This window comes from Pantherophis guttatus, chromosome 7, assembly GCF_059756535.1.
Source record: "Pantherophis guttatus breed Tessera chromosome 7, ASM5975653v1, whole genome shotgun sequence".
Lineage (NCBI taxonomy): Eukaryota > Metazoa > Chordata > Lepidosauria > Squamata > Colubridae > Pantherophis > Pantherophis guttatus.
In genome coordinates this window covers 50,218,054-50,241,318 of record NC_142069.1, presented here as the reverse complement: position 1 = coordinate 50,241,318, position 23,265 = coordinate 50,218,054, and the positions used below count along the sequence as shown (strand labels likewise).

Here is a 23,265-nt window from a genome sequence, read left to right as displayed (position 1 = left end):
CCCCGGAAATATTTCTTGAGGTAGCTTCTCTTTGCCAATATCCATACAAATTCACTGCAAGAAGATTGTTAACTTAATCCTAAACAATCCATAGTTGTTTAATAAATATATGTTTTGAAGAAAAGTAATGTATATGCTTAAAATATCAGTATTTCTTTATACTGAACATTTAAATGCTAAAATTAATGTTACAAAGTGTACTTATTTAGCTATGAAAATACCGGTCCTCTTAAGTTATTATGTTTGTCTGTTTGTGAGTATTTCTTTTATTGAAATAAATAATGTGAGTTCATATGCATATCTAAGTTCTTGATTGAAATATAATAATAAAACTTTAATATAAACTGTGGAAGTTTAATTCAGTGCTAAAATATAAAAATTATTTGATGGTAATTGAAATAATTTAGCTTATTGAGGACAATAATCATTTAATCCTAATATCTTTAATAAAGTGTGATAAAATAAGTTATGTTTTATAATATATAATACATAGATTATGTTTTGTAATGTATTCTATAATGCTAAGTTTTTAAACTGCATAACTGAGAATGTTATAGGTTATTGTATTTCTGCTAAAGTTAAAGATTTCTGCAGGCCATTTAAGTATTTGTGTATGTGTGATACATGATTGTGGTGGCTTCAGAGAATTCATAGATATTTTTCACCAAAGCATAATGTCACAATTTACAGTGGCTGATTTAATATGTTTTGTAATGTAAATTACTTTTTTCTATAACTTCTTACGGCAACTTGTTGGGAATGGAGTATAAACCTCTAAAAGTCTAAATATTCTAATTTTTTTCTTAACGAAAAAGACAATAAAAATCATTAGGAAAATGATATTTGATGCTACAGATTTAATGCTTCTTTGAAACTCTGGCATGCACATGGGTCTATAACTTTAGCAATAATAAGAATTTTTTATAAAAATACAACCTTATTAGGAGACCAGTAACCATACATATAAATATTATTTGGTGTTCAGGCTTTATATATTAAATTCAGCTTTCTTTCAAAATCTAAGGACATTTGTCTATTAATATACCCTTCCCCCCCTAGTGAGAATTCATTGATTCTGTTGCTATAGCATATGATTTCTAGCAGTTATTTGGTACTTCCTTTTTTGCCTTATTTGATGAATCACATACCAAGCTGATGGCTATTTTCAGGACAGTCTACATGGCTGATTTATGCAGTAACAGCATAGAAGATCAGATGGAAATATATAAGAGGTGATTGTGAACATTCTGCTTACCTCAGTTTCCAAGTTTTGTTGGCTATTAGTAATTTATGTTGAAGAATAAAGTTAAGATTGTTTTCCTAAATAAAAATGAAATTAATATATCCAATTTCAAAAATATTGCTGGTATCTAGTGCCAATAAGCTATTTATGTTGCTAGTGTGTTTAGTATTTTTTTTAAAAAAGGGTGTTTGTTTCATTATAAATCTATCTTTAAAGTGGAAATTAAATTTTGATCTAATCTTCACAACCTTACATGGCTTATAAAGCATCTTATTACAAAATAAAGATTGAACATCTGAAAATTGTGTATTATATATTTAGGAATGTATATATTCCATTCAGTTTTGATCTGCTTATTTTCCAGGTAGTTGAACAGGGTATGTTTGTCAAGCACTGCAAGGTGGAAGTTTATTTGACAGAATTGAAATTATGTGAAAATGGAAATATAAACAATGTAGTGACACGAAGATTTAGTAAAGCCGATACAATAGGTATGACCACTGAAATTTCTTATAACTATGTAGCTGAATTACTTTTAAAAATAAGTTCTTTGTCATGCATTGCTTCCATAAAATAAATGTTATGGTATATCACTGTATTAACTATTGAATTTGATATATTAAAATTATCCCAAACTATCCCATTTTAATTTTAGAAAGTATATGCAGACACTAATTTTTCTAAAATATATTATTCTTATTTGACCATAAGTGGAAAAACTTTCTCTAATATAAATGAAAGCATCTTAGCTCATAAAAATTAAATTTTTCATCTGAAATGCACAACATAATTTCTTTCAGACATTGGCTGAATTTCTATATAACACTAAACCAAACTTTAGCAGTTCATGCCCTAGCTTTTTAAATTCTAAATGAAGTCTGGAGCGCAAATAATTTATTTCACTAAAACAAATGACTGAACTTATTACTTAAAAATAATGGTGTAAAAAGGTATGGTCAACAATCAAAATCATTTGCAAGCTTCTTTTAAATTCCTTTTTGCTTGTAATGACAATATTGAATTAGCAAATTTACTCTAATTTCATAAGAATATACTTGAGACACAGGCACTGGCAGTCACAGAGACATGTTTACATTCTTTATCACATTTTTATTCTGCCACATTTCCATTGGACTCCTTATGGTTTCACAGTAATACAGTATTCAAAATAACCTACATTCTAACAGAAAATTTAAAAAACAAGCATCTGCAAATGCCTCCAGAAAAGCCCAAATGTCTCCAGAAAAGCTTGTTTCCTGAGATAACTAAAATCAAGGCTAATCTGACTTCCTGTGGAGACCATTCGAGAGGATCAGCATTGCTACAACAGAGTAGCACTTTTAGGTCTTGGCCCCTCTCACAACCCAGAAATGGGTAACCTTCAGTTATTTTTCCTGACAAGATCAAATAGGTTGGATTAAATCAAGCAGATGAACATGGTTCTAAAAGTATATCTAAGCCACATAGGTAAACATTAACAGTTTACATTGCACCAGAAGCTTATAGGAAGCCAATATAGAAGACAGTTGTAATGTGTTCCAATAAATGCTAGATAATAAATGGTCTCTAAAGGTAGCTCTACATAAAGTGCTTTGCAGTAATGTGTGTGAGCAGTAGACAGGAATCCCTATGGCAAAGTACTCATATCTTGAAAAACCTCTATCTGTTTTTCAAGCAGCTGGTAGTGCTTCCCCATTAAGAGTCACCACTGGAACCACTTGAATCCTTCAATGAACAAACACCAATTATGTCTTGCTAAGATTCAATTTTAACTTTATATTCTCTCATTCAGAATTTTGCAGCCTTTAGACATTGGCAAGTGTCTATCTTGGGTTTTGCCTTTGATTGCAAATATTTTTACTGGTAACTTTGATATAAGCTTTTATATATATTTTATTGTGTATTTCTTTGCTTTATTATTGTATGCCACCTAGAATCAAAGTACTTTAAAATAAATTTAATACCAGTGTTTTTCTGTACATGTAGATACAATTGAAAAAGAGATAAGGAAAACCTTTAGTATTCCAGATGAAAAGGAAACAAGATTGTGGAACAAATACATGAGTAATACATTTGAACCTTTGAATAAACCCGACAGTACCATACAGGATGCTGGCTTATACCAGGGACAGGTATGATATATATTTCTGGCACTACATTTGAAAATATAAATACTATTCACTTTGATTATGTTGATTGATAGTATGCTGCCATCTAGACTCTCCGGTTTCTTGTTCTCTAGGTCAGGCACAGTGCAGTGTATACTAACTGACTCTATTGGTCAACATGTGACTGAGAGAGATGCTGCAAAGGTCATAATTGTGGGCTTTAGTTGCAAAGTATCTTTTTCATCACCATTGTAACTTTGAACAGTAACTATCTGAGTTTCTAAGTGAAGTCTACCTGTAGTACCAAAAATGATACTTTACCAACATTCTAGAATGATTTAAATAAAGGTTTTGATCTGAATTTAATGGGTAAGGTAAAAATATTAAGATTCATAATATTGGCATAATTAAAAAATCTATCATTTGTACATGCTTCAGCGTACAGGTGAGTAGTAGTCCTCAACTCACAACAGTTCATTTAGCGAATATTCAAAGTTGCAACAGCATTGAAAAAAGTGACATGACTTTTTCACACTTATGACCATACAGCATTGCCATGGCCACGTGATCAATATTCAGATGCTTGGCAATATTTATGACAGTTGCAGTGCCCAACTGATCACTTGATCACCTTTTGCGACCTGACAAGCAAAGTCAGTGGGGTAGCCAGATTCATTTAACAACCATGATACTAACTTAACTGCAATGCTTCACTTAAAAACTGTGACAAGAACGGTCGTAAAATGGGGCAAAGCTCACTTAAATGTTTCACTTAGCAACAAAAATTTTGGGCCCAATTGTCATAAGTCAAGACTACCTGTAAATATAAATTATGCTCCATTATTCTAAACTGAATGAAGTTTATGTTTGTCCCTTTTGTTGCATATAGGTATTAGTGATAGAACAAAAAAATGAAGATGGAACATGGCCTAGAGGTCCTTCAGCTCCAAAGTAAGTGATTTAAAGAAAGTAATGCCTTACACTTAATGGAGTTACGCGCCTTTATCCCAAGCCTTCTTTATTTTGGAAGCAACATTTTTGTAATTCAGAAAGATAGTGTGTGATGAAATTATTTGGCTTAAAACTGTTCAGAGTGAAAAATGAGTATTCTTCAGGATAGAAATTTAGCTGTGATTATAACTTCTAAGAAATTTGGAATAAATTTTGAAATAGTATTGTATTTTCAAGTATGTCATCACTATTTATGTTATTAGTTATATCTGTTGCATTATGATTATTGGCTGTCTTTTGACCTATATTGTGACACTAGGACTGAATAATTTGTTACCTCCCATTAGCCAAAGCAATAAATTTGACTCTCCATATATCTGTCCTGAACTTGCTTACAGTAGAAAATTACAGACATAACTCAACTAGATTAGTTGTGTTATTGCAAATAAAAATGTAGCCATATGCACAAAGGTTTGCAAAATGTAAAATAAAAACCTATGTAAATGTCTGTTTTCCAGAGTTTATATATATATTCCTACATTTTTAGGCCAGTCAAAATTTGGTTATTCTCTTCATAGTTGAAATAGGAAGATTCAGTTTTGACATGATTATATCAACTCTTTCCTGATTGTCTGATTGTGTTTTTCCTCTCTCTCTTTTACACCAGAGAATCAGGAAGCAACCACAGAGTCTTTTCATAATACTATCACCTTTTTCAGGGCTCAAGGGTGCTGCTTTATTTTTGTAAGATCTACTATATATTTCCCTGAAGACCATTCCCATAGCTCTTTACAGATGTGTCCATCTGTCTGTTTTCTGGTTGTGGGTGGCTAAAAGATATTGTGCCTCCACTTCTAATTTCATTTCTTTATCAAATGGAGCTCACAAGATTTCAAACATCTCTGCTGCTCCATTCTCCTAATTCACTATAATAAGAAGGGAGGCATTATTTATCTTTTCTTCAGCTAAGCTGGTAAGATCTCCCTTTCTAGCCTTTCTTTTTCTCCTTCCTCTTGACCCTGGGCAAGAAAGGGAAGGGAGGTATTTCAGTTGCATCAGTCACCCACTGACACTCATCTTTGAGTAACTCTCTTAGGTCTTTTGTTACTTCTACAATTGTTTTCATTCCTTTTTTCAATATATCCTCTCCCCTTTTCCACAGCCTGCTTGCATGGCTATCCAGGCAGATTAAGCTTGTAAAGGTTTTGTAAAGCTTTGATCAGGGGAGGTGTGGATCAGGAGTGAAAGGGAGAACTCTGAAATGGGAGGAAGAGAGCAAAATATTTTGTAGATGTAAGTAGCTGTAGATGGCCTGAAATGTTTACATCTAAGTGAAGGCATAAATGAATTTAGTCATAGATAAAAGATCAGGTTGATTTTTTATTTTTATTTTTTGCTGGTAGTTTACACAGCAGTGTATTGCTTTAAGATGGCATTTTTTCCTCTCTGTTTCATCATCATCAGTCTGTGAATTATGAGTATAGGATTGATGAAGCTTAACATCCTATATATGAAATAGAAAACTAGCTGTGAATTATGGGCCTCTAATAAAAATCAGCAGATTGTGCAAATTGTAGTTCTAGACAACTTGAATAGATAAGCTGTTTCATGGTTGTAGAGGAGGCCACAGAAGAGACTGAAATGGGCTCCCTTAAAGAAGATACCCTTTATCACCAGAATGGCATCAGGCCATATTGATAATCTTAGGCATTTATTATAAAGTCTAATGAAACTGTGTCTCCTGGCTTATGAAGGAAAAGAATGAGGTGTAACAGTCTATATAGTTTGTTTATTAGAAGTTTAACATGATGACAAGTGTAAGAAAAAAATATATGCCTTGACACCATCTTTGCACTACATGGCAAAGTCATGGCAAAGGGAATAGATCATTCTATATACTCTAAAAGATTCAGCCATTAGGCCAGTTTTTAGCAAGTATAAGATGTGTGGACTTCAACTCAGAATTCCAGTTGAAGTCCACATATCTTAAAAGTTCTCAAGATTGAGAAACACTGCATTAGGTTGCCAAGTAAAACATTTTCTCCTCAGGAAAAATGGGACACATACCTGGAAGTAGTGGGGCAATCCTCTCTTTTTCCAATAAAAGAGTGTTAAGCAGGCAAAATTCTATCTTAGAGTAGTTATGTAAGCCCGCACATGTATCCTGCCTTGTAGAATGGATTTTATCAATAAGGAAGGCATCTGCTATTTTAATTCCTGATATTACTTGCTTACTATTTATTTAGAATTTTTTTCCAAAATGCTTAACTTAATGATTAACTACTAGGTGGCATAGTGGTTAGAATGTAGTATTGCAGGCTAACTCACTGCTCACTGTCAGGAGTTCTATTCTCACCGGCTCAAGGTTGACTCGGCCTTCCACCCTTCCTTCCGAGGTCGGTAAAATGAGAACCCAGATTGTTGGGGGCAATATGCTGACTCTGTAAACTGCTTAAAGAGAACTGTAAAGCATTATGAAGTGGTATATAAGTCTTTGCTTATAAGCAATAAGTGCTATTGCTATTGCTTCTCCAAATAGCTAATTATTGCTGTTTTATAGTTATCCCTGAGAATCACCATTTTGTTGGTAATTAAACAAACTTGAACGTGGCTTTCATTCCTAAATGGTTGTGTCTGCAAAAATTGGTTTTAATGTGATAGATATAGAATCAATGCTGTTGCTTTGCTATTGAACATGCACTCTGGGGTTGCAATAGAGGGCACAAGTAACCCCTGAAGTACATTTTCAGAGAGAGAAACTAAATCAGTTGAAGAAATTATTTATGCTTACCAAAGGGTGTAGGATCTGACATGTTGATGCTGAAAGCATCTTGTGTTATCCCAGGGCTTCTGTGAAAATTACCAGCAAATTATTGCTTGTAATGTGATAGAAGGGTAAATTGTTTAAAATAATTATACTAACCCTTTAAATTAAATTAAATTGCTATTAAACTGACATATGAATTAATTTAAATTTAATTTTATATTGTACCATTTACGTTCTGAAGTTCAGCACTGACAGCATCTCAGAAAAACTGATAATTGCTTTCTATTTTTTGATATCATGGTACCCCCAGATCAACTTTATCTGCTGTAGTTTGAAGGAGCTTTGGGATTATCAGATAATTCCAACATCAAAGCAAACAGCTTCAGCTCTAAGATTGTTCTCAATTTTTCTTTTGGTATTACAATTCATTGGGAAACTTTAAACATCTTATCAAAGTACTGCATATTATATTAGTCATTCACACATTCAGATTTGGCTCCATTTCTAAAATAGTGTTCATCTATAAATTACTGTTATTTAATTGTTATGTATGTATGTATGTATGTGTATGTATATATGTATGTATCTGTAAAAAACTAAAACTTAAAGCATATAGATTTTGCATGATTAATTGCATGGAATGTGTAATAAAAATATATTAATGGTCCAAGACCAAACATAGTAAACACGAGCATATGACACAAGAACTATAATAAGAAATTTTAAAATAGTGAGAAAATCCTAAAGCAGTTAGTAGTTAACAGCATAAGGGAGGAACCAGATAGTTTCCAACAGACTCCAGCTACTGATAAGAATGTGGCAATCTACTTAGAAGTTTCTGAAAAGTGATCATCCAAGAAAAGGACAGTACCCTCTTGGTCACAATGAACATTAGAGTTATTAACAAATGGAAGTGTTGAACTTGATTGCCTTTGAATATACAGTGAACATTTTAATAGCAAATATGAGACAGGCTGCAAGGATCATAATGTGGAAAACAGTCATAAAGTCACTTTCTTCAGTGCCGCCGTAACTTTGAATGGTCATTAAACAAACTGTTTTAAGTCAAGGACTGTATTATGCAGGTGATCGTTGTCAGAATGGGAGAAACAAGACAAAACAATTGACAGTGGAACGGCTTGCCACCAAAAGTTGTGGCTGCTCCATCACTGGAGGTTTTCAAGAAGAGACTGGACAACCATTTATGTGAAATGGTTTAGGTCCCTTCCAGCTCTATTCTGATTGATAGATTCTACCTACCAGTCTGAATAGAAATTAGTTTGGCTTTTCATATGGGAGGCTTATATACCTATGTTAAAAGTAGCAGCCAATTCAGGTCAAAGTAGATACTGTGTGGAACATAGAGCATCTAGGAACAAACCAGGAGGAAGGAGCAATTGTGCTATAAAAGGGATGAGCTAGTAGTCACTTCAGGACCGAAAATGATATGACAGTGTAGTCAGCTGAAATATTGCTTCTTATATTTGTTCATGTTGATAAATTTATAAAGTGTGAGACCACGCCTGGAGCACCGTATTTTCAGAAGAATATTGACAGCTTAAAGCAGGAACAGAGGAGAATAAAAAGATGATACTCTAATAGTGATTATCAAAGTCTATCAGTATCAAAGATACTTATACTTTTAATAGAAAGATGATAGTCTAGATATCTCTAGATAGTCTAGAGCAGGGGTCTCCAACCTTGGCAACTTTAAGCCTGGTGGACTTCCAACTCAGCTTTGCTGGCTGGGAAAGTCTGGGAGTTGAAGTCCACCAGGCTTAAAGTTGCCAAAGTTGGAGACCCCTGCTCTAGAGTTTGGTGTTTAAATGATACAGACCTATTACCATCACCATTATGTGTTTTCTTTAACTTATGAACTCTTGGTTATGTTCTTAAAGTCACTGCAGCAATGAAAATGACAAGACAATGTAGTTGACTGAAATATCATTTTCTTACATGTTCATGCTGATAAATTTAACAAGTGTGACACCACATATAGAGTACTGTGCATTTCCAGGGAAATATTGACAGATTAGAATAGGTACAGAAGACTGGCAAAGATGATACAGCAATTTGAGGACATGCCCTCCAATTCCATCAGAATCAATACTGTGATTCTATGGATTTAATACATCGCAGGATTGGGATAGACAGATTGTACCTTTCACTATTTTAATCGACTATAACATAATTTAGAACTGTGTTTCTTTACTTTTTATAATTATTTCTAGCCTAATGTAGAGTCAGAATTAGAAACTTTCCTTGGATTCTACTGGTGTCCTTCATTGCTTTTCATTTAAACATTTTATAAAATTTACATTTAGAATTCCAGAGAACACTCATTCTTTGTATATTTTTTCAGATTATTTTTAAGCAAAAACTTACCCCAAACTAAAGAACATGCAAACTGATGTTCACTTTTTAGAAATCTTATTTACAACTTTTTCTGTATTTTGTCACATAATGGTATCACATATGATTAAATATTTGTTCAGTGGAGTTGTGATAAAATGGCTTCCATAGGTGATCATATAAATTATTACATATCAAAATAGAAGGAGAGATAGTTACAGTTGTGATTTATAATTATTCTATATGGATAGTCCTGATTTATTACCATTTGTTCAGTGACTCTAGTTCAAGAGGTGCTGGACTTATGCCTGATCCCCAAATATATGACCCTCAGGATACCAACAGCCATGTAACCAAAATTCAGACACTTGGCAACCTGCCCACATTTAACAACTGCAGGTGGTTATTAACTCTACCCATCTACCTATCTTCCCTGATCTATGCTCTTTTGGCCCAGTGCACTTGGTGACCCCTGCTGCCCTAGTTGACCTTCATGATTTTTATGCTCCCACTGCTGACTAGGCATGCTCAGCCTGACCCTTTACGAAGTAGCTCCTGGTTGCACAAGACTTTCTTTTCAACATTGTTCATGGCAATTTCTTTGTGAGATTTGGGAAGATGGTCTCATGATCAGCAGCTGCCTCATGAAGGGCCAGGGCAGGCAGTCCTCATGAGCAGTGGGAGCAAGAAAAGAGTGAACGTCAGTTTGGGCAGTAGAGTGCAGGACAGCAGGGGCCTTGGAGGGCAGGCTGGCAAAGGTAACAGGAACTGGACTGAGGTGGCTGAGGTTTTCCTGGCCACTGTGGCTTTGCACCCTGCTTCTTGTTGCAGTCCTAGAGGTATGGCACATCCTGACCCCTGAGCTGCAGTACAGCAAGCCACCCCAGAGCTGTGCAGTTTTGGAGCTACTTGCCACCCTGCAAGGCAGGTTGCAGAGTATCTAAAAGGGCAGAATGGTGGGGCAGATAGAGGGGGGAGTTGAAGAGGAGGCCGAGCTTTACCAAAGCTTGAGCTGGGAGAGACCAAGCCTGGAATGGCTTCAATTGAAGTTGGTGCTCTATGAGTTGTAATTCTCAGTTAATGACAGCAACAGGAAGTGCCAGGATTGCCATCCCTAAGTGATGCTGTCACTTAGTGACGCCCTATGACCATATTTCTTAGTGACAGAAATTCTGGTCTCAGTTGTGGTCAAGACTACCCATAAAGATTACTTTTAATTGTTGTGGTATTTAAAAAATAAGACTCAGTACTATTGTTATGGGACTTTAAACAGAATTTATTAATCTCTGGAGTATTTGATAATTTTTGAACAAAAGTTAATGATCTGTGGATGATTTTTTCCGTCTAATATTGGAGAATTGTTTGTGAAAAAAGAAACAATGGTATCTGAGCGGTCTAGCCATCTGTACACAGCTAAAATTTTCATGTCTACAAACTTTAACTGGGTGAAACGGTACATCATAGGGCAAACGTTTTCAACCAAGGTACCTCAAATGGACTAACTTACAGAATGTGTCCAAAATATGGGACCCATGACTCTTGTGGTATTGAAGTTGTTTAATTTTATGAACCATTTTATGACATAAAAATTAACATACAGCATTTTATGACATAATACAAACTGTCATGAAACATTTCCTGTGGTCAACTGTTGATGTTTGTCTCTGCTAAACAGTTCAACATGAACTACTTTCAAGATAGATACATCTCTGAATAACTCCCCCTCCTTTTTTTTTAAAGAATTTCCCAGAACATTAGAAGGTCTTCCATTGTTGAGTAATCTGCTAATCTGGTATCGAAATACCTCTGATTGTCTGGTTGTCTAGTTATATCTAAATACAGAATGATATCTTAAGAAAACTTTTGGGACTCAATATTTTTTGTTTGTTTTTGGTAACATCTTTTGCTACTACGCCATTAAGTTAACTTGATAACAGAAGTAAGACTGTACTTCAGATGGCAGAGTGCATGTTTTGCATAACAAAAGTTGTAAGCTATAAATACTCATATTAACTTCTCCTAATCTTGTAGCTGACTGGACTTTAGAAATCAACTGTTTTTGACTGATACTTGTTTTACATTTTTCCACTTGGAAATGTATCAAAAATAATTATATCATGGTGGAGGTTCATATTAGAGGAGCATATGTCTGGCAGGGAAAAAAACACATTTCACCACTGTGCAACATAATCAACAAACCAGGGGTGGTATTCACTTACCTTCACTACTGGTTTGCAAATGTGAACATGCGCACGTGCTCACTTCTCTTGCATGCGCCACCTCCGCACATGCGCAGGGCCTTCCATGCATGTGCAGAGCGTAAAAAACGGGACGTGAAGACGTCAGGGCGGGTGGGCAGAGCCTCTCGCAGCCGCTGCTATCAGTTCACCAGAACCAGATAGAACCAGCTGAATACCACCACTGCAGCAGATCTAAAGCAATTATTTATTTGTTTTATTTATTTTATTAAATTTCTATACCACCCTTCTCCCAAAGGACTCAGGGCGGTGTACAGCCAGAAATAAAACCATGACAGAAAAATTAAAAACAAGTTAAAACAATTAAATCAATTGGCTGAAAATTCTAATAAAACAACCCAAATTATAATCTAGGAATATTGTATTTCTCCTCTATTAATGTTCAGTCATTGTTTGAGGGCATTGCCATTGATGATAACATTAATCAACCTTAAGCTAGATACTGGATCCTTAATAAATAGCACCAGATGAGAACTCTATACTCAGGTAGTATTTGCTTAGAGCTCATACAATAATAGCAATTTTTGAACCAATATTAATGTTAAGCAAAAAAAAAAAAAATCAAAGTTTTTAAGAATGAATGCCAATGAGCAGACTTTTTTAGAAGTTATGTCTTGCTCAAAGGGAGAAATGTTAGAGACTTCATTATTACCCAAAGAGCTGAGGTTGCTAAAGACCTGAGGTTTAATCTTGTATCGGTTCTCCATTTAAATTTTAAATGGCCCCATCAGTGGGACTGTCCTGCCAAATACGCCTTTTGGGAATGATCCACTGTTGACTATTACTGGCTTCCCACAGTATAGTTCATTCACCGCTCAATGTGAAAAAGAAGTCATGTTTGGAATGACTTCCCAGTAATACCAACAATAGTACGGAATACAGAGTTGGCCATGCTAGACAAACTACATCCTACACCAGTGTTGCTCAGTCTCAGCAACTTTAAAGATGTGTGGACTTCAACTCCCAGAATTTCCCAGCCAGCAAGGTTGAGAAACACTCCCCTACGCAATTACAGAATTATAATAATAGAATACATCTCCAATGGAATAATAAGTGTACAACAGCTACCTTGAATTACTAAAGTCCCATGCAGGATGCATAGAGAATTCTGAAGACAGGCAAGGTTCCATGCATTGACCAAGTTTTTCCAAAAGCAATAAAACTGAATCCCAAGTGATGGGCCCTAGTACAAGCTCTTCTGCTTACAACTACCAACCAAAGTGATAGTAGAGCATTGGGCAGGGAAGGTAATCAGTATCATATACATGTATAAAAAAGAAAACAGATAAGATCCAACTAATTACCAATATAAATCAGTAAATTATATGCCCAAATATTACATTTCAGGGTTGGATTCAGGCAAAGAAATTATTGAAAAAAAATGACTTCAATTTACATACTTGTTTTCCAACATCCTACCAGAAGCATATATAAGCATGACTTTTCTGGATTTCAGTTTATCTTTTGAATATGTGTCAAGAAATATCTTGTAGACTGGGATGTCAAATTGGTGGCCTGCGGGCCAGATGCATCACGTGCAGGCCACACCCACCCCAGCTCTGCAAAGGGAAAAAAACATTGTGATACGTCACGTGACGACAATGTGACATGGCATGTTGAACCGTTAAACAAACGGTTGTAAATTGAGAACTACCTGTGTTAAGATACTTAGTCATTGAAAACAAACACAGGGTGGCACAGAATGTTACTATATGTGATTAGATATCACAGTCATGCCATAACATTTAGAACAGTTTTCATTATTAGGGTTTAAAGATAACTTATACTGCCCTCATGATTATGGATATGTGTTTTTGTTTAGATCAGATGACATCAGGTCATCTGTCCGTTCTGAAAATACATAAATATGGCTCTTTTTCTGTGATAAGAACAATCAAAAAGTTAAAATTTGAGTAGAATTTGGTGGTTTGTGGTTTAGAATGAGAAAAAAAATGGAAGCAGCATTCTTTCAAATCGTGTCATCACTAAAATTTCATATAATATTTTGATGTCATGGAGGAAATGGCAGCTACACCATTTCCCATCAAAATGCAACTGGATAAAAACTAGAAACACACATTTTTCACTGCAGGTTCCTCCCAGTTTTCACCTATTATGTGGCTGATAATCCCACTGTAGAATTCCAATTTTGTGAGTCTGTTAGGAACTATGAATGCTATAGATATTCCAAAATGAGCAGAAAAGGAAAAATCTTGGTACTTGGTGCACAAATGGAGCATCTCTGATTTTTGGAAACATATCTGTTTTTGCTGCTTCATGAAGAAAGCATCACATCATCATGATTCATTGCTTTATACATCAATTTGGACTGATATCAAGAAATCTGCCAACAGTTCTGAACAAAACCTTTCCTGATCGAACAACAGTCATTAATTCAAAGCCAAGGCTTTAAATCATTACCTTTCCAAGAAGCTTGGTCAAGACAGAGGAGCAGAATGAGAAGTTCTTCTCTAATACACAGAAGTTTGTTGGTTTCTATTGGACAAGTCTTGAAGCACTTCATTGAACATCAGGCAACTTTTTTTGAGACAGAAGAAAAGCTATCTCAACAGTTTTGATAGAGAGCAGTTTGTTCACTTTTTAACCTTAGCAGATATTTTCAGCCATTTGAATAAGACATATCTTATTATTCAAGGCCTTTTAGACCCCATTATAGATGCAGCTAAAAAAACGATGAACTCTTTTGGCCAAGTTGTCATTCTGAAAGAACTTTAGAAGTAGACAACTATATCAACTTTTGATTGCTGAAGGAAGCACTTGTACAGGCTGCAGACAAAGTATTGTCAGATTCTCCACAGGGATATGCAAACATGTGGAAATCCTGCAGAATTCTTTTGAAAGTTATTTCTGCTCAGATACTTTACAATTGAAGTATGGATTTATAGTTCTTTCCTTGCTGGTATAGACAACATTAGTGATGCAGATCCTGCCAAAGGTAGCCTCAATGATTTGAGAACAGAGCAAATGATGCTGATGAATTCAACTTGAAGAGTTTTGGAAAATTCTGATGTTCTTGTCATAAGTGTATCCTTGTTCTAATAAAGCAAAACATGGGAGTTCTAATCCCATTTGGTATTATCTTCTTTGTCAGTCATGGTTTTCAACATTTGTTGCATCAAAATTAAAAAAAATCAAAATAATTTAGATATCAGAGATGACATGCACATTGTCATATCAAATGCCTCACTCAATTTCAACATCTGATTGAAGCCAAGCAACATCTCATTACATTCTCATTAAATTCACTTTAGAGAAAATTAAACTTTATTTTTGTTTTATTTACACAGTGGTGTTTTTTTTTTTTTTAGGAACTGGACATTTTTCCATGAAAAACAAATGGGAGAAACAACATTCTTCAAAAGTCTATTTTTATATTCTTCATTAAGAAAAAAATTAGTTTACAGTGCAATAAAATAAATTGTATGCAAAATATTGTAATGCACATTTTTCTATGTTCTTTATCAGATTCTCAAAGGGTATGTGACCTAAACAAATTAGGAATCACTGTTCTAAAATACAAAGTAAACAAGTGCTTTAAGCTGCTCTTATTTCCATAATTTTTCACAATATTGATGCACCTTTATTAATAACTTGCATTATAAAATTAAAAAGCCTTGTTTTTAGAAGTGAATATCTTCATTAGCGTCCAAACTAATTTTTGGTACCAGTCATTTTTTTTTTGCTAAAGCCTAATTTGGGATTTGGCTGACCATTTATGCCTATGATTTGGTTGAGGGTTTTAAACGTGATAATTTTTTTTAATGCTTTTTGAAAATGGGCAACTTAGAGTACTTGGGTATTTGTTACTTTGATCATAAGAATCTTTTTTTATTATTATTCACATACATTGCTTCATGTTAGTTTTTCCTTTTTCATTATTAATTTTACAATCTCAACATTTTTATCTAATTTAACATTTTCATATTTTTAAAGGTCCCCAGGTGCATCCAATTTTCCAACTTTACCAAAGATCTCTCCATCTCTATCAAATAATTATAACAACATCAACAACAGAAAGTAAGCACTGTATCTTAAAGAACTTTTAATTTTAATCATCCAAGTAAAGTTTCAAAAAGAGATTGTTTATAAGTCTAGAAAAATAACTTGGATGTAGTTTATTGCTATGGAAATGTAGGGGGCACCAAGAATTAAAGAACACAAAAACCCTAATGAGAGAAGCATTTCTGCTTTGCTTCTCAGAACCTAGGAACGGTAACATGCTTTGTAGCATCACTTTCTGATTTGAGACCATTACATTAAGAAAATTCTTTAGCAAGAAAGGACCACATGCAACAACAGTCATGTAATTTATTGAACAGGTTCTCCTAGTTTAGGGATTTCTCCTAGTTTTGGGAAGGTTTGAGATTTTTGTGATTTTTTTTGAAGTATGTGTGTTATGTGTAATGACAAAAGCTATGCATATGCTTCATATTGTTATTATACCATACTTCTAATTGTTTTCCTAACAGAAATATAATACAGTACAATAGTTTTAAAACATTGTCTGCCGAATAGTTTCGTACATTTGGAATTGTATATGATAAATGCATTGCATTTTCTGCAGTTCATTACAAATATGAATATATATATATATTTGCTAGGCTTATTGCTTTCTGATAGACATACTGGGAAAAATGGTAGTTACAAATGCAATGTTGCTTCTCAAAATTTGTGACTATGACGCAATTGTTAAAATGTTTTAGTGTTTCATAGTAATATTTCTAAATATTTTATACAATATCTTCCAGTTAAATACTGCATTTATGAGAAGGGAGTTTTCGTATGGGGCGAAGTGGCATTTGTGCTTCTACTAATTGTGAGTAGCCCCAACTCTCTGTTAGAAAATACATGTATTTAACTGTAGTCTATTGTACTGTGTGTGTGTGTGTGTGTGTGTGTAACATAAGCTCAAAAAATTATTTCTTTGATGTATATAAACCAGCCTCAATTGATGTTATGCTTTTATTAGAATAGTGATAGTGTTATATGAAAAAGCACAATGTCTACAGTTATGAGACAGTTATCATCTATTTAAATCTCATTTTAAAATATAATATAAACTTTCAGAAACTATAACGTTGTCCTGGCTTTGTTATAAAAAGGGCAGTTGTATTTCCATTTGATGAAATTGTCTGATAACTAGCAGCTGGTATTTTTTTATTTTAAGTTAACGCAGTTTAAGAGTAGCTTCTTAATTAAGTTAATACAATGTTGTAGTTTTAAAACACAGAGGCTTCCTCGGTTTATCTACCGTACATTTTGTAATACACCTTTCTATCTAAAGTTTAGCTAAGTAATAACTTGGAAATAATAGTTTATTTTGGCAAATTCTATACTTCCTGCTGCACTGGTAAAATCCAGATGCAATCCTAGAAGTTGATTTCATATACGATCACTGTGATTTTACTTCAGCTCCTGTTATGTATTAACTTTTAAAAGCAGGTGTTTGGTCTTGCTTGGAAGAAAGGTAGCCATTTTAGCAAGTTACAGTGTCTATGCATGCAGTCCTGTTAAATGATCGCCATAGTACAGTGAACAAGTTTATATTCTTTCTTCCTCCTTCCCGGTTTCTTAATTTTTTTAAAAAAAATAAGATATAGTCATTTTGGTGAGAGAAAACTCCGCTGAACTCATCTGGGCTGATTTTTTGAGTAGAAATGTAAGGGATCCATTTGTGGTACATTGTGATTAGCCTTTTGTTTTTAAGATACGGTCTTGAACATACAGTACTTGGAACTGAATTGTGCTGAATTCATAGGAATTTAAATCTTACTTTATTCAATCATAAATATTGATAAAGACTTACAGATCTATTTTAGAATATCCTTTTTACCTAATATTGACTCACAGATACATTTTTAATACAGCATTTAAAACATGCAGTCATTGTATTTTACTATTTATCGACCTAGAAAAAGTAATTGTTTTAAAACACTATTATCCACTGGTGTTCTATTTATATAACTTACTTCATATTTATTTATTTATGTATTTATTTATTAAATTAGTATGCCATTCATCTCACTCTGAACAGTGACTCCACGAGCCTTAACACATTTTTTTCCCCTGCTTGATTCTTGGAGTTGAAGAACGCTGCATTTTTTTAAAAAAAAATCCTTATTACACTGTTCGTATGATATCATGCTTCTACTCCCCCACACCGAAAATTTCTGAATACTTTACTTAATGAGTAAAATAGGCTGAAATTCCCTAAATGTGCTTATTTTTCTTGTGCTCCAAAGCATCAGATTAAATGTTTCTCTCTATATAAACTCAGTTTAAATGTAAAAAAAATTATGAAGCATGCAAATTTGATGGATTGCTTTTATAAATCAGCACTTTTATATGTATTAGCACCTTTAACTTCACACTACTTTCTGAATTTGTTGTACTACTGTTTTATTTCAGCAATACAGGTAGTGCAAGTTCTATACTTGCAGGATGCTCACTTTATAGCATTGATACACTAAAACAATGTTTTCTTTTTACTAATTTCATAAATCGTGAATAAGCTTCCTAGTATAACTATTCTTTTAACAAGAATGTATCAATTGTGTGGATATTGTAATTAAAATTTTAATTTAAAAGGAGCACAAAAATTTTGAGCAGTGGTGCTCAAACCCCACCCCCAAGGAAATCAGAACCCTTGCCAAAATTGATTTGACTATTCACTTGTTTATGTGTACTGGAAAAAATTAGGAGAGGTTGTTAAAAAACATAAATATTAAGGATTATTTCTGCTTTACTATTAAAATTGTTTCTTCACAAATTTATAGAAATTCTATTTTTATATATATTGTAAGTTCGGTACGGTACCTTAATTTTCCACTCTCTCACTAGAATATATTAACAATGTTTTTTGTCATATCTGTTTCAAGTTTATATTGCATATTTTCAGTATTATAGTTTGTAGATCTCTAATGATGTATCTGTCAGACTTCGATGCTATCTCAAAATAAATGAATTTCCAAACTGCCAATCTTTAAGGAAATCTTCTCTTTATTCGAGCACAGCAACTGGATCATAACTCGTGCGGACAAGACTGACCTTTTGCCCCCCAATCCCTCCCTTTCCGATCCCCAATTCTCTGCTTCTCATTGGCTATCTTCCAAGTCACTCTCCTGACTTCTTGTCTCGTCATTTCACAGGAATGTTCCCCCCCCTCTTCATTTCCACGGAGACCGAGCTTCAAAGGGATTCAGCAGGCAAAAGTCCAGGGCTTATCTCCCTTTCTATGTCAGCGCTGAAACGCTGACATCCGGCCCCTCTCCCTTCACTCTCTCCGTGAGGCCTGCGCGAGATAAACAACAAGTTTAGTACCTTACCCTGTCCGAGGGTGTACCCCACCCCCTCCCGGCTTGTCCGGGTGATCTGCATGGAATTTAGTTATGAGGCGGTCAGCTTGGATGTTTGTGCTCTTCACCCAGGAAGCTTCTGACAAGGGGTAACCCTTCCACTTAATTAAGTACTGGAGGCGCCCTCTGTGCCACCTCGAATCGAGAACTCTCTGTACTTCATAGTGGGTCTGGCCTCCAACAATCAAGGGCCCTGGGGGATCACGTGGCACCAGCCTTAAAGTTGACCCTACCACCAGGCTTCAGGAGGCTACTGTGAAAAACGGGGTGTATCCTCCCTAGTAACCGGGGCAACTACAATTGTACTGTGACCGGGTTAATTATTTTTACTATTGGAAATGGTCCTATGAATTTCGGCCCCAGTTTTCTGGTCGGGAGTCTGAGTCTTAAATACTTGGTGGAGAGGTAGACCTTCTCCCCTACTTGGAACGGCCTCGGGGGGGCTCGGTGCTTATCTGCTTGTTTCTTATAAGACCGTGCTGCCTTGTCTAATGCCCTCTTGACGTTCTCCCAGGTTTCTCTCAGCATTGCCATGGTCAAGGTAACTGAGGAAGGAGGCTCCCTTGGGTACTCTGGCATGGGGACGAAATCGATGCCGCTCACTATCTTAAATGGGGTTAGTCCTGTACTACTGTGGACAGCATTGTTATATGCGACTTCCGCAAACGATAAGAGGCCCGCCCAGTTCGATTATTGGTAGTCAACGTAGCACCTCAGGTACTGCTCTATCATGGCATTCAACCTCTCCACCCCCCCATTGGTGCTCGGGTGAAACGCTGAGCTGAGGCCTTGGGATGATCCTATGGATCGAATGAATTCCCTCCAGAACTTCACTGTAAACTGGTCACCTCGATCGGAGATGATTCTTCTGGGTACTCCGTGCAGGCGGTAGATGTGTTTTACGAACAGTTTGGCCAATTGGCGGGCTGAGAGTAGTCCGCTGCAGGGTATGAAATGTGCCTGTTTAGAGAATAAGTCTATTACAGTCCAGATCACTGTGCTTCTGCTGCTTCTCGGCAGTTCGACTATGAAGTCCATAGCAATTTCCTTCCATGGCCTTGACGGTTCAGCTACTGGTTGCAGCAGCCCCGGGGGCCTTCCTGGTCGGGTTTTCATCGTGGCACAGATGGTACAACTTTTTACATAGCTGTCTACGTCTTTTCTCATGTGGGGCCACCAAAACTGTCTCCGTGCTAAGTGCAGAGTCTTTAGGAAGCCAAAATGTCCCGCTGGTTTGACATCGTGACTTCTCTTGAGAACCAAGGTGCGTAAGGCCTCTGGGACATAAAGTTTCGTCCCTCTCCATGCTAGGCCATCTCTCTTTGTCAAGAGATGTTGATTGTCTCGGAACCAGGGGTCCGCCAACGTTTCTGCCTTGAGCCTTGTCATTAGGTCACTCGCGGGTTGCCCCTGCTGGTCTCGATGCTGCCGTCTGGTGGTTACTTGGCCCACTCCTTGGGCAGAAGGGATGATGGGATTCACTATCTGCTCACGTTCACTGTTGTATTGAGGCATTCGGGAGAGGGCATCGGCCAGAACGTTCTTCCCCTCTGGGATGTGCTTCAGCTCGAAGTTGAAATGATTGAAGTATTGGGCCCACCGGACTTGCCTGGGCGATAACTTCCGTGGGGTCTTGAGGGCCTCCAGGTTTTTGTGGTCAGTACAAACCTCGAACGGTGTCTGGCCTCCTTCTAGCAGGTGTTGCCAGGTTAACAGCGCCCATCTCACCGCGAATGCTTCCTTTTCCCACGCCGCCCATCATCTCTCTGTGTCAGTGAGTTTGCGGGATGTGTAGGCACAAGGTTGCAGGTCCCCCTAGCTGTTCTTTTGGAGTAGGACTGCCCCTACTGCCACATTGCTGGCATCTGCTTGGATGACAAAGGGTTGTTCGGGGTCAGGATGCTTCAAGACCGGTTCTTTTGCAAACATTTGTTTTAGTGTCTCGAATGCCTGTTGGCAGGCCGGGTCCCACTGTAGAGGCTGTCCCGGGCGGGGTTTCGTTGTTGGACTCCCTGTCTTTAGGAGGTCCGTCAGAGGTTTGGCAATTCTTGCAAAGGAGGGGATGAATTGCCTGTAGAAATTCGCGGACCCCAGGAAGCTTTGTAGTTGCCTGCGGGTACGAGGGGGTCGCCAGTCTAAAACTGATTGTACTTTAGCCGGGTCCATCTCTATCCCCTCGTTTGACACTCGGTAACCTAAATAGTCTAGACGCGATCGGTGGAACTCGCATTTTGACAGTTTGACCTAGAGGTCGCTTTCAGCAGTTTTTCCAGCACTTTGCGTACGAGAGGTATGTGTTCGTCTATGGTCTCCGTGTAAATGAGAATGTCATCTAGGTAGACGAGGACCCCTTTGTACAGGTGGTCATGTAGAACTTCGTTTATCAATTGCATGAACACGGCTGGGGCTCCCTGTAGCCCAAATGGCATCACCTTGAATTGGTAACTTCCCAGGGGGCAGTTGAACGCTGTCTTCCACTCATCTCCTTCCCTGATGCGTACTCGGTAGTAGGCTTCACGGAGGTCTAGTTTGGTGAAAATCTTCCCCTTGGCCAGGTGGGCTAGCATGTCTTTCATGAGGGGGAGGGGGTATAAGTTGTGTACGCAGACCGCATTGATGTCCCGGAAGTCAACTACCAGACGCATAGAGCCGTCTTTCTTCTCTTTGAAAAGGACCGGTGCCGCGACCCGCGGTTTGACTGGCTCAATGAAACCCCTTCGTAGGTTTTTGTCTATGTAGTTTCGCATTTCTTGCATTTCACGGGGCGTCATAGCATACAATTTAGGTTTAGGTATTTTCGCCCCAGGGATGATTTCGATGGTGCAGTCGGCATCATGGTGGGGAGGTAGGACGTCACACTCGGTCTCGCTAAATATCTCTGCTAGGTCTTGGTAGTCTTTTGGAATCTGCTCTGCTTCATGGGTGCTGTTGGATGTGGGCCCCAGCTGCTTCGCGGTGCCCTTCGGGAGGGGCCCTTGCGTCGGTATCATCTTCTTTTGTTCAGGCGGGAGATGTTGGGGCTCGAGTGTGGGGGGTGTTTGTTCTGGTTGGAACAGCAGAGGTTGGGGCCCTTTGGCCATCCTCAATCTGCGGGTCCCCTCTTGCCACCAGATAATTGGACCCCACTTGTCTAGCCAGGAAAGTCCCAGTATGACTGGATCGGCCATCTTGGGGGTTATTATGAACCGTATCGTCTCCCAGTGATCCCCTAGTTCTAGCTTCACTGGCTCGGTCAGGTGTATGGCGTAAGCTCCGCCTACTAGAGTCCCATCAACTTGCTCAAATCGAATTGGGTGGTTGAGCTTCTTAGCTCGGATCCCCAATTTTAGGACTGTGGGTAGATTAATCAGGCACCTGGTGCAGCCCAAATCTATCGGGGCCTGGAAAGTCTCTTGGGTACTTGTTTTTGGGGCTGTTAGGCGTATGGGGAAAAGGAAAGAGTGGATGGGTCCACTCACCATTGGGTCGTCTTCACCCTCGTCCTCGCTGTCATACGAGTCGGGGGATTGGGCTTCATCATCCGGGACTCCCCTTGTCTCGGTCAGGTGGGCGAAGACCTCTGTGCCGGGGGGGAGACTTCGTGGCGCATCGGTGGCTCGCTTGGGGCCCCTTTCCCATCGTGCCTTTGGCTGAGGGTTTGGCCTCGGGCCCGGGGTTCCACACGCTGCTGCTAGATGGCTCATTCCTCCACATCTGTAGCATCTCATTAGGCTCCGCGGAACGAAAGGCCTTTGGGTAGGCCGTAGTGCCGTGGTTCCTCGTCTGGTATGTGGCCTCGGGTCCGATTGGTATCTCTCTGTGGCCTCTGGTTGCTTTAGCATGTCGTTGGCGTGCAGTCCCCTTTCAACTTGCATCGCCACGCGGAACCATTCGGAGAGTCGGTTTGGGATGTCCTGATAAGCGGTCACTTGAGCGATCCGCTTATCTAGGCTCGTTCTGAAGAAATACACTAGCAGTCGCTCTGGTAGGGGAGGCAAGGTGCCCATGACTCTTCAGAACTCACGAATTTGCTCCTTGATGGGCTTCCCTCTCTGCATTAGGCTTCTGAGTTCGTCTTCCACATATGGGTCCTCCCCTGCTTCCTCGAACCTCACCCGCAGTAGTTGCAAGAAATCATCTGCGTCTTGCAGTTGGTGGGCTCTATTCTTGTAGAGGGCTGATGACCAAGTCTTTGCTTCTCCCTCCAGCCCTTCTGAAATGGCATTGACTA

At 37.5% G+C, this 23,265-nt stretch overlaps 1 protein-coding gene across 6 annotated transcripts in view; it reads left to right on the top strand.

Moving 5' to 3' along the window:
• The window catches only part of USP15 (ubiquitin specific peptidase 15), a 73,039-nt gene that overhangs the window by 6,806 nt on the left and 42,968 nt on the right, over positions 1-23,265 (top strand). For 2 of the 6 annotated variants that reach the window (XR_015728974.1, XM_034402778.3), the window contains exons 4-7: positions 1,608-1,734; positions 3,230-3,375; positions 4,241-4,302; positions 15,634-15,717. Coding sequence is in view for 4 of the 6 variants with exons in the window: in XM_034402778.3 (XP_034258669.2) it covers positions 1,608-1,734; positions 3,230-3,375; positions 4,241-4,302; positions 15,634-15,717 (419 nt within the window). In the remaining 2 variants the exon portion in view is untranslated. Of the gene's footprint in view, positions 1-1,163; positions 1,233-1,607; positions 1,735-3,229; positions 3,376-4,240; positions 4,303-15,633; positions 15,718-16,448; positions 16,517-23,265 lie in introns of those variants that run through there. The other 4 variants (XM_034402781.3, XM_087874129.1, XM_034402779.3 and 1 more) reach the window with 4 other exon arrangements.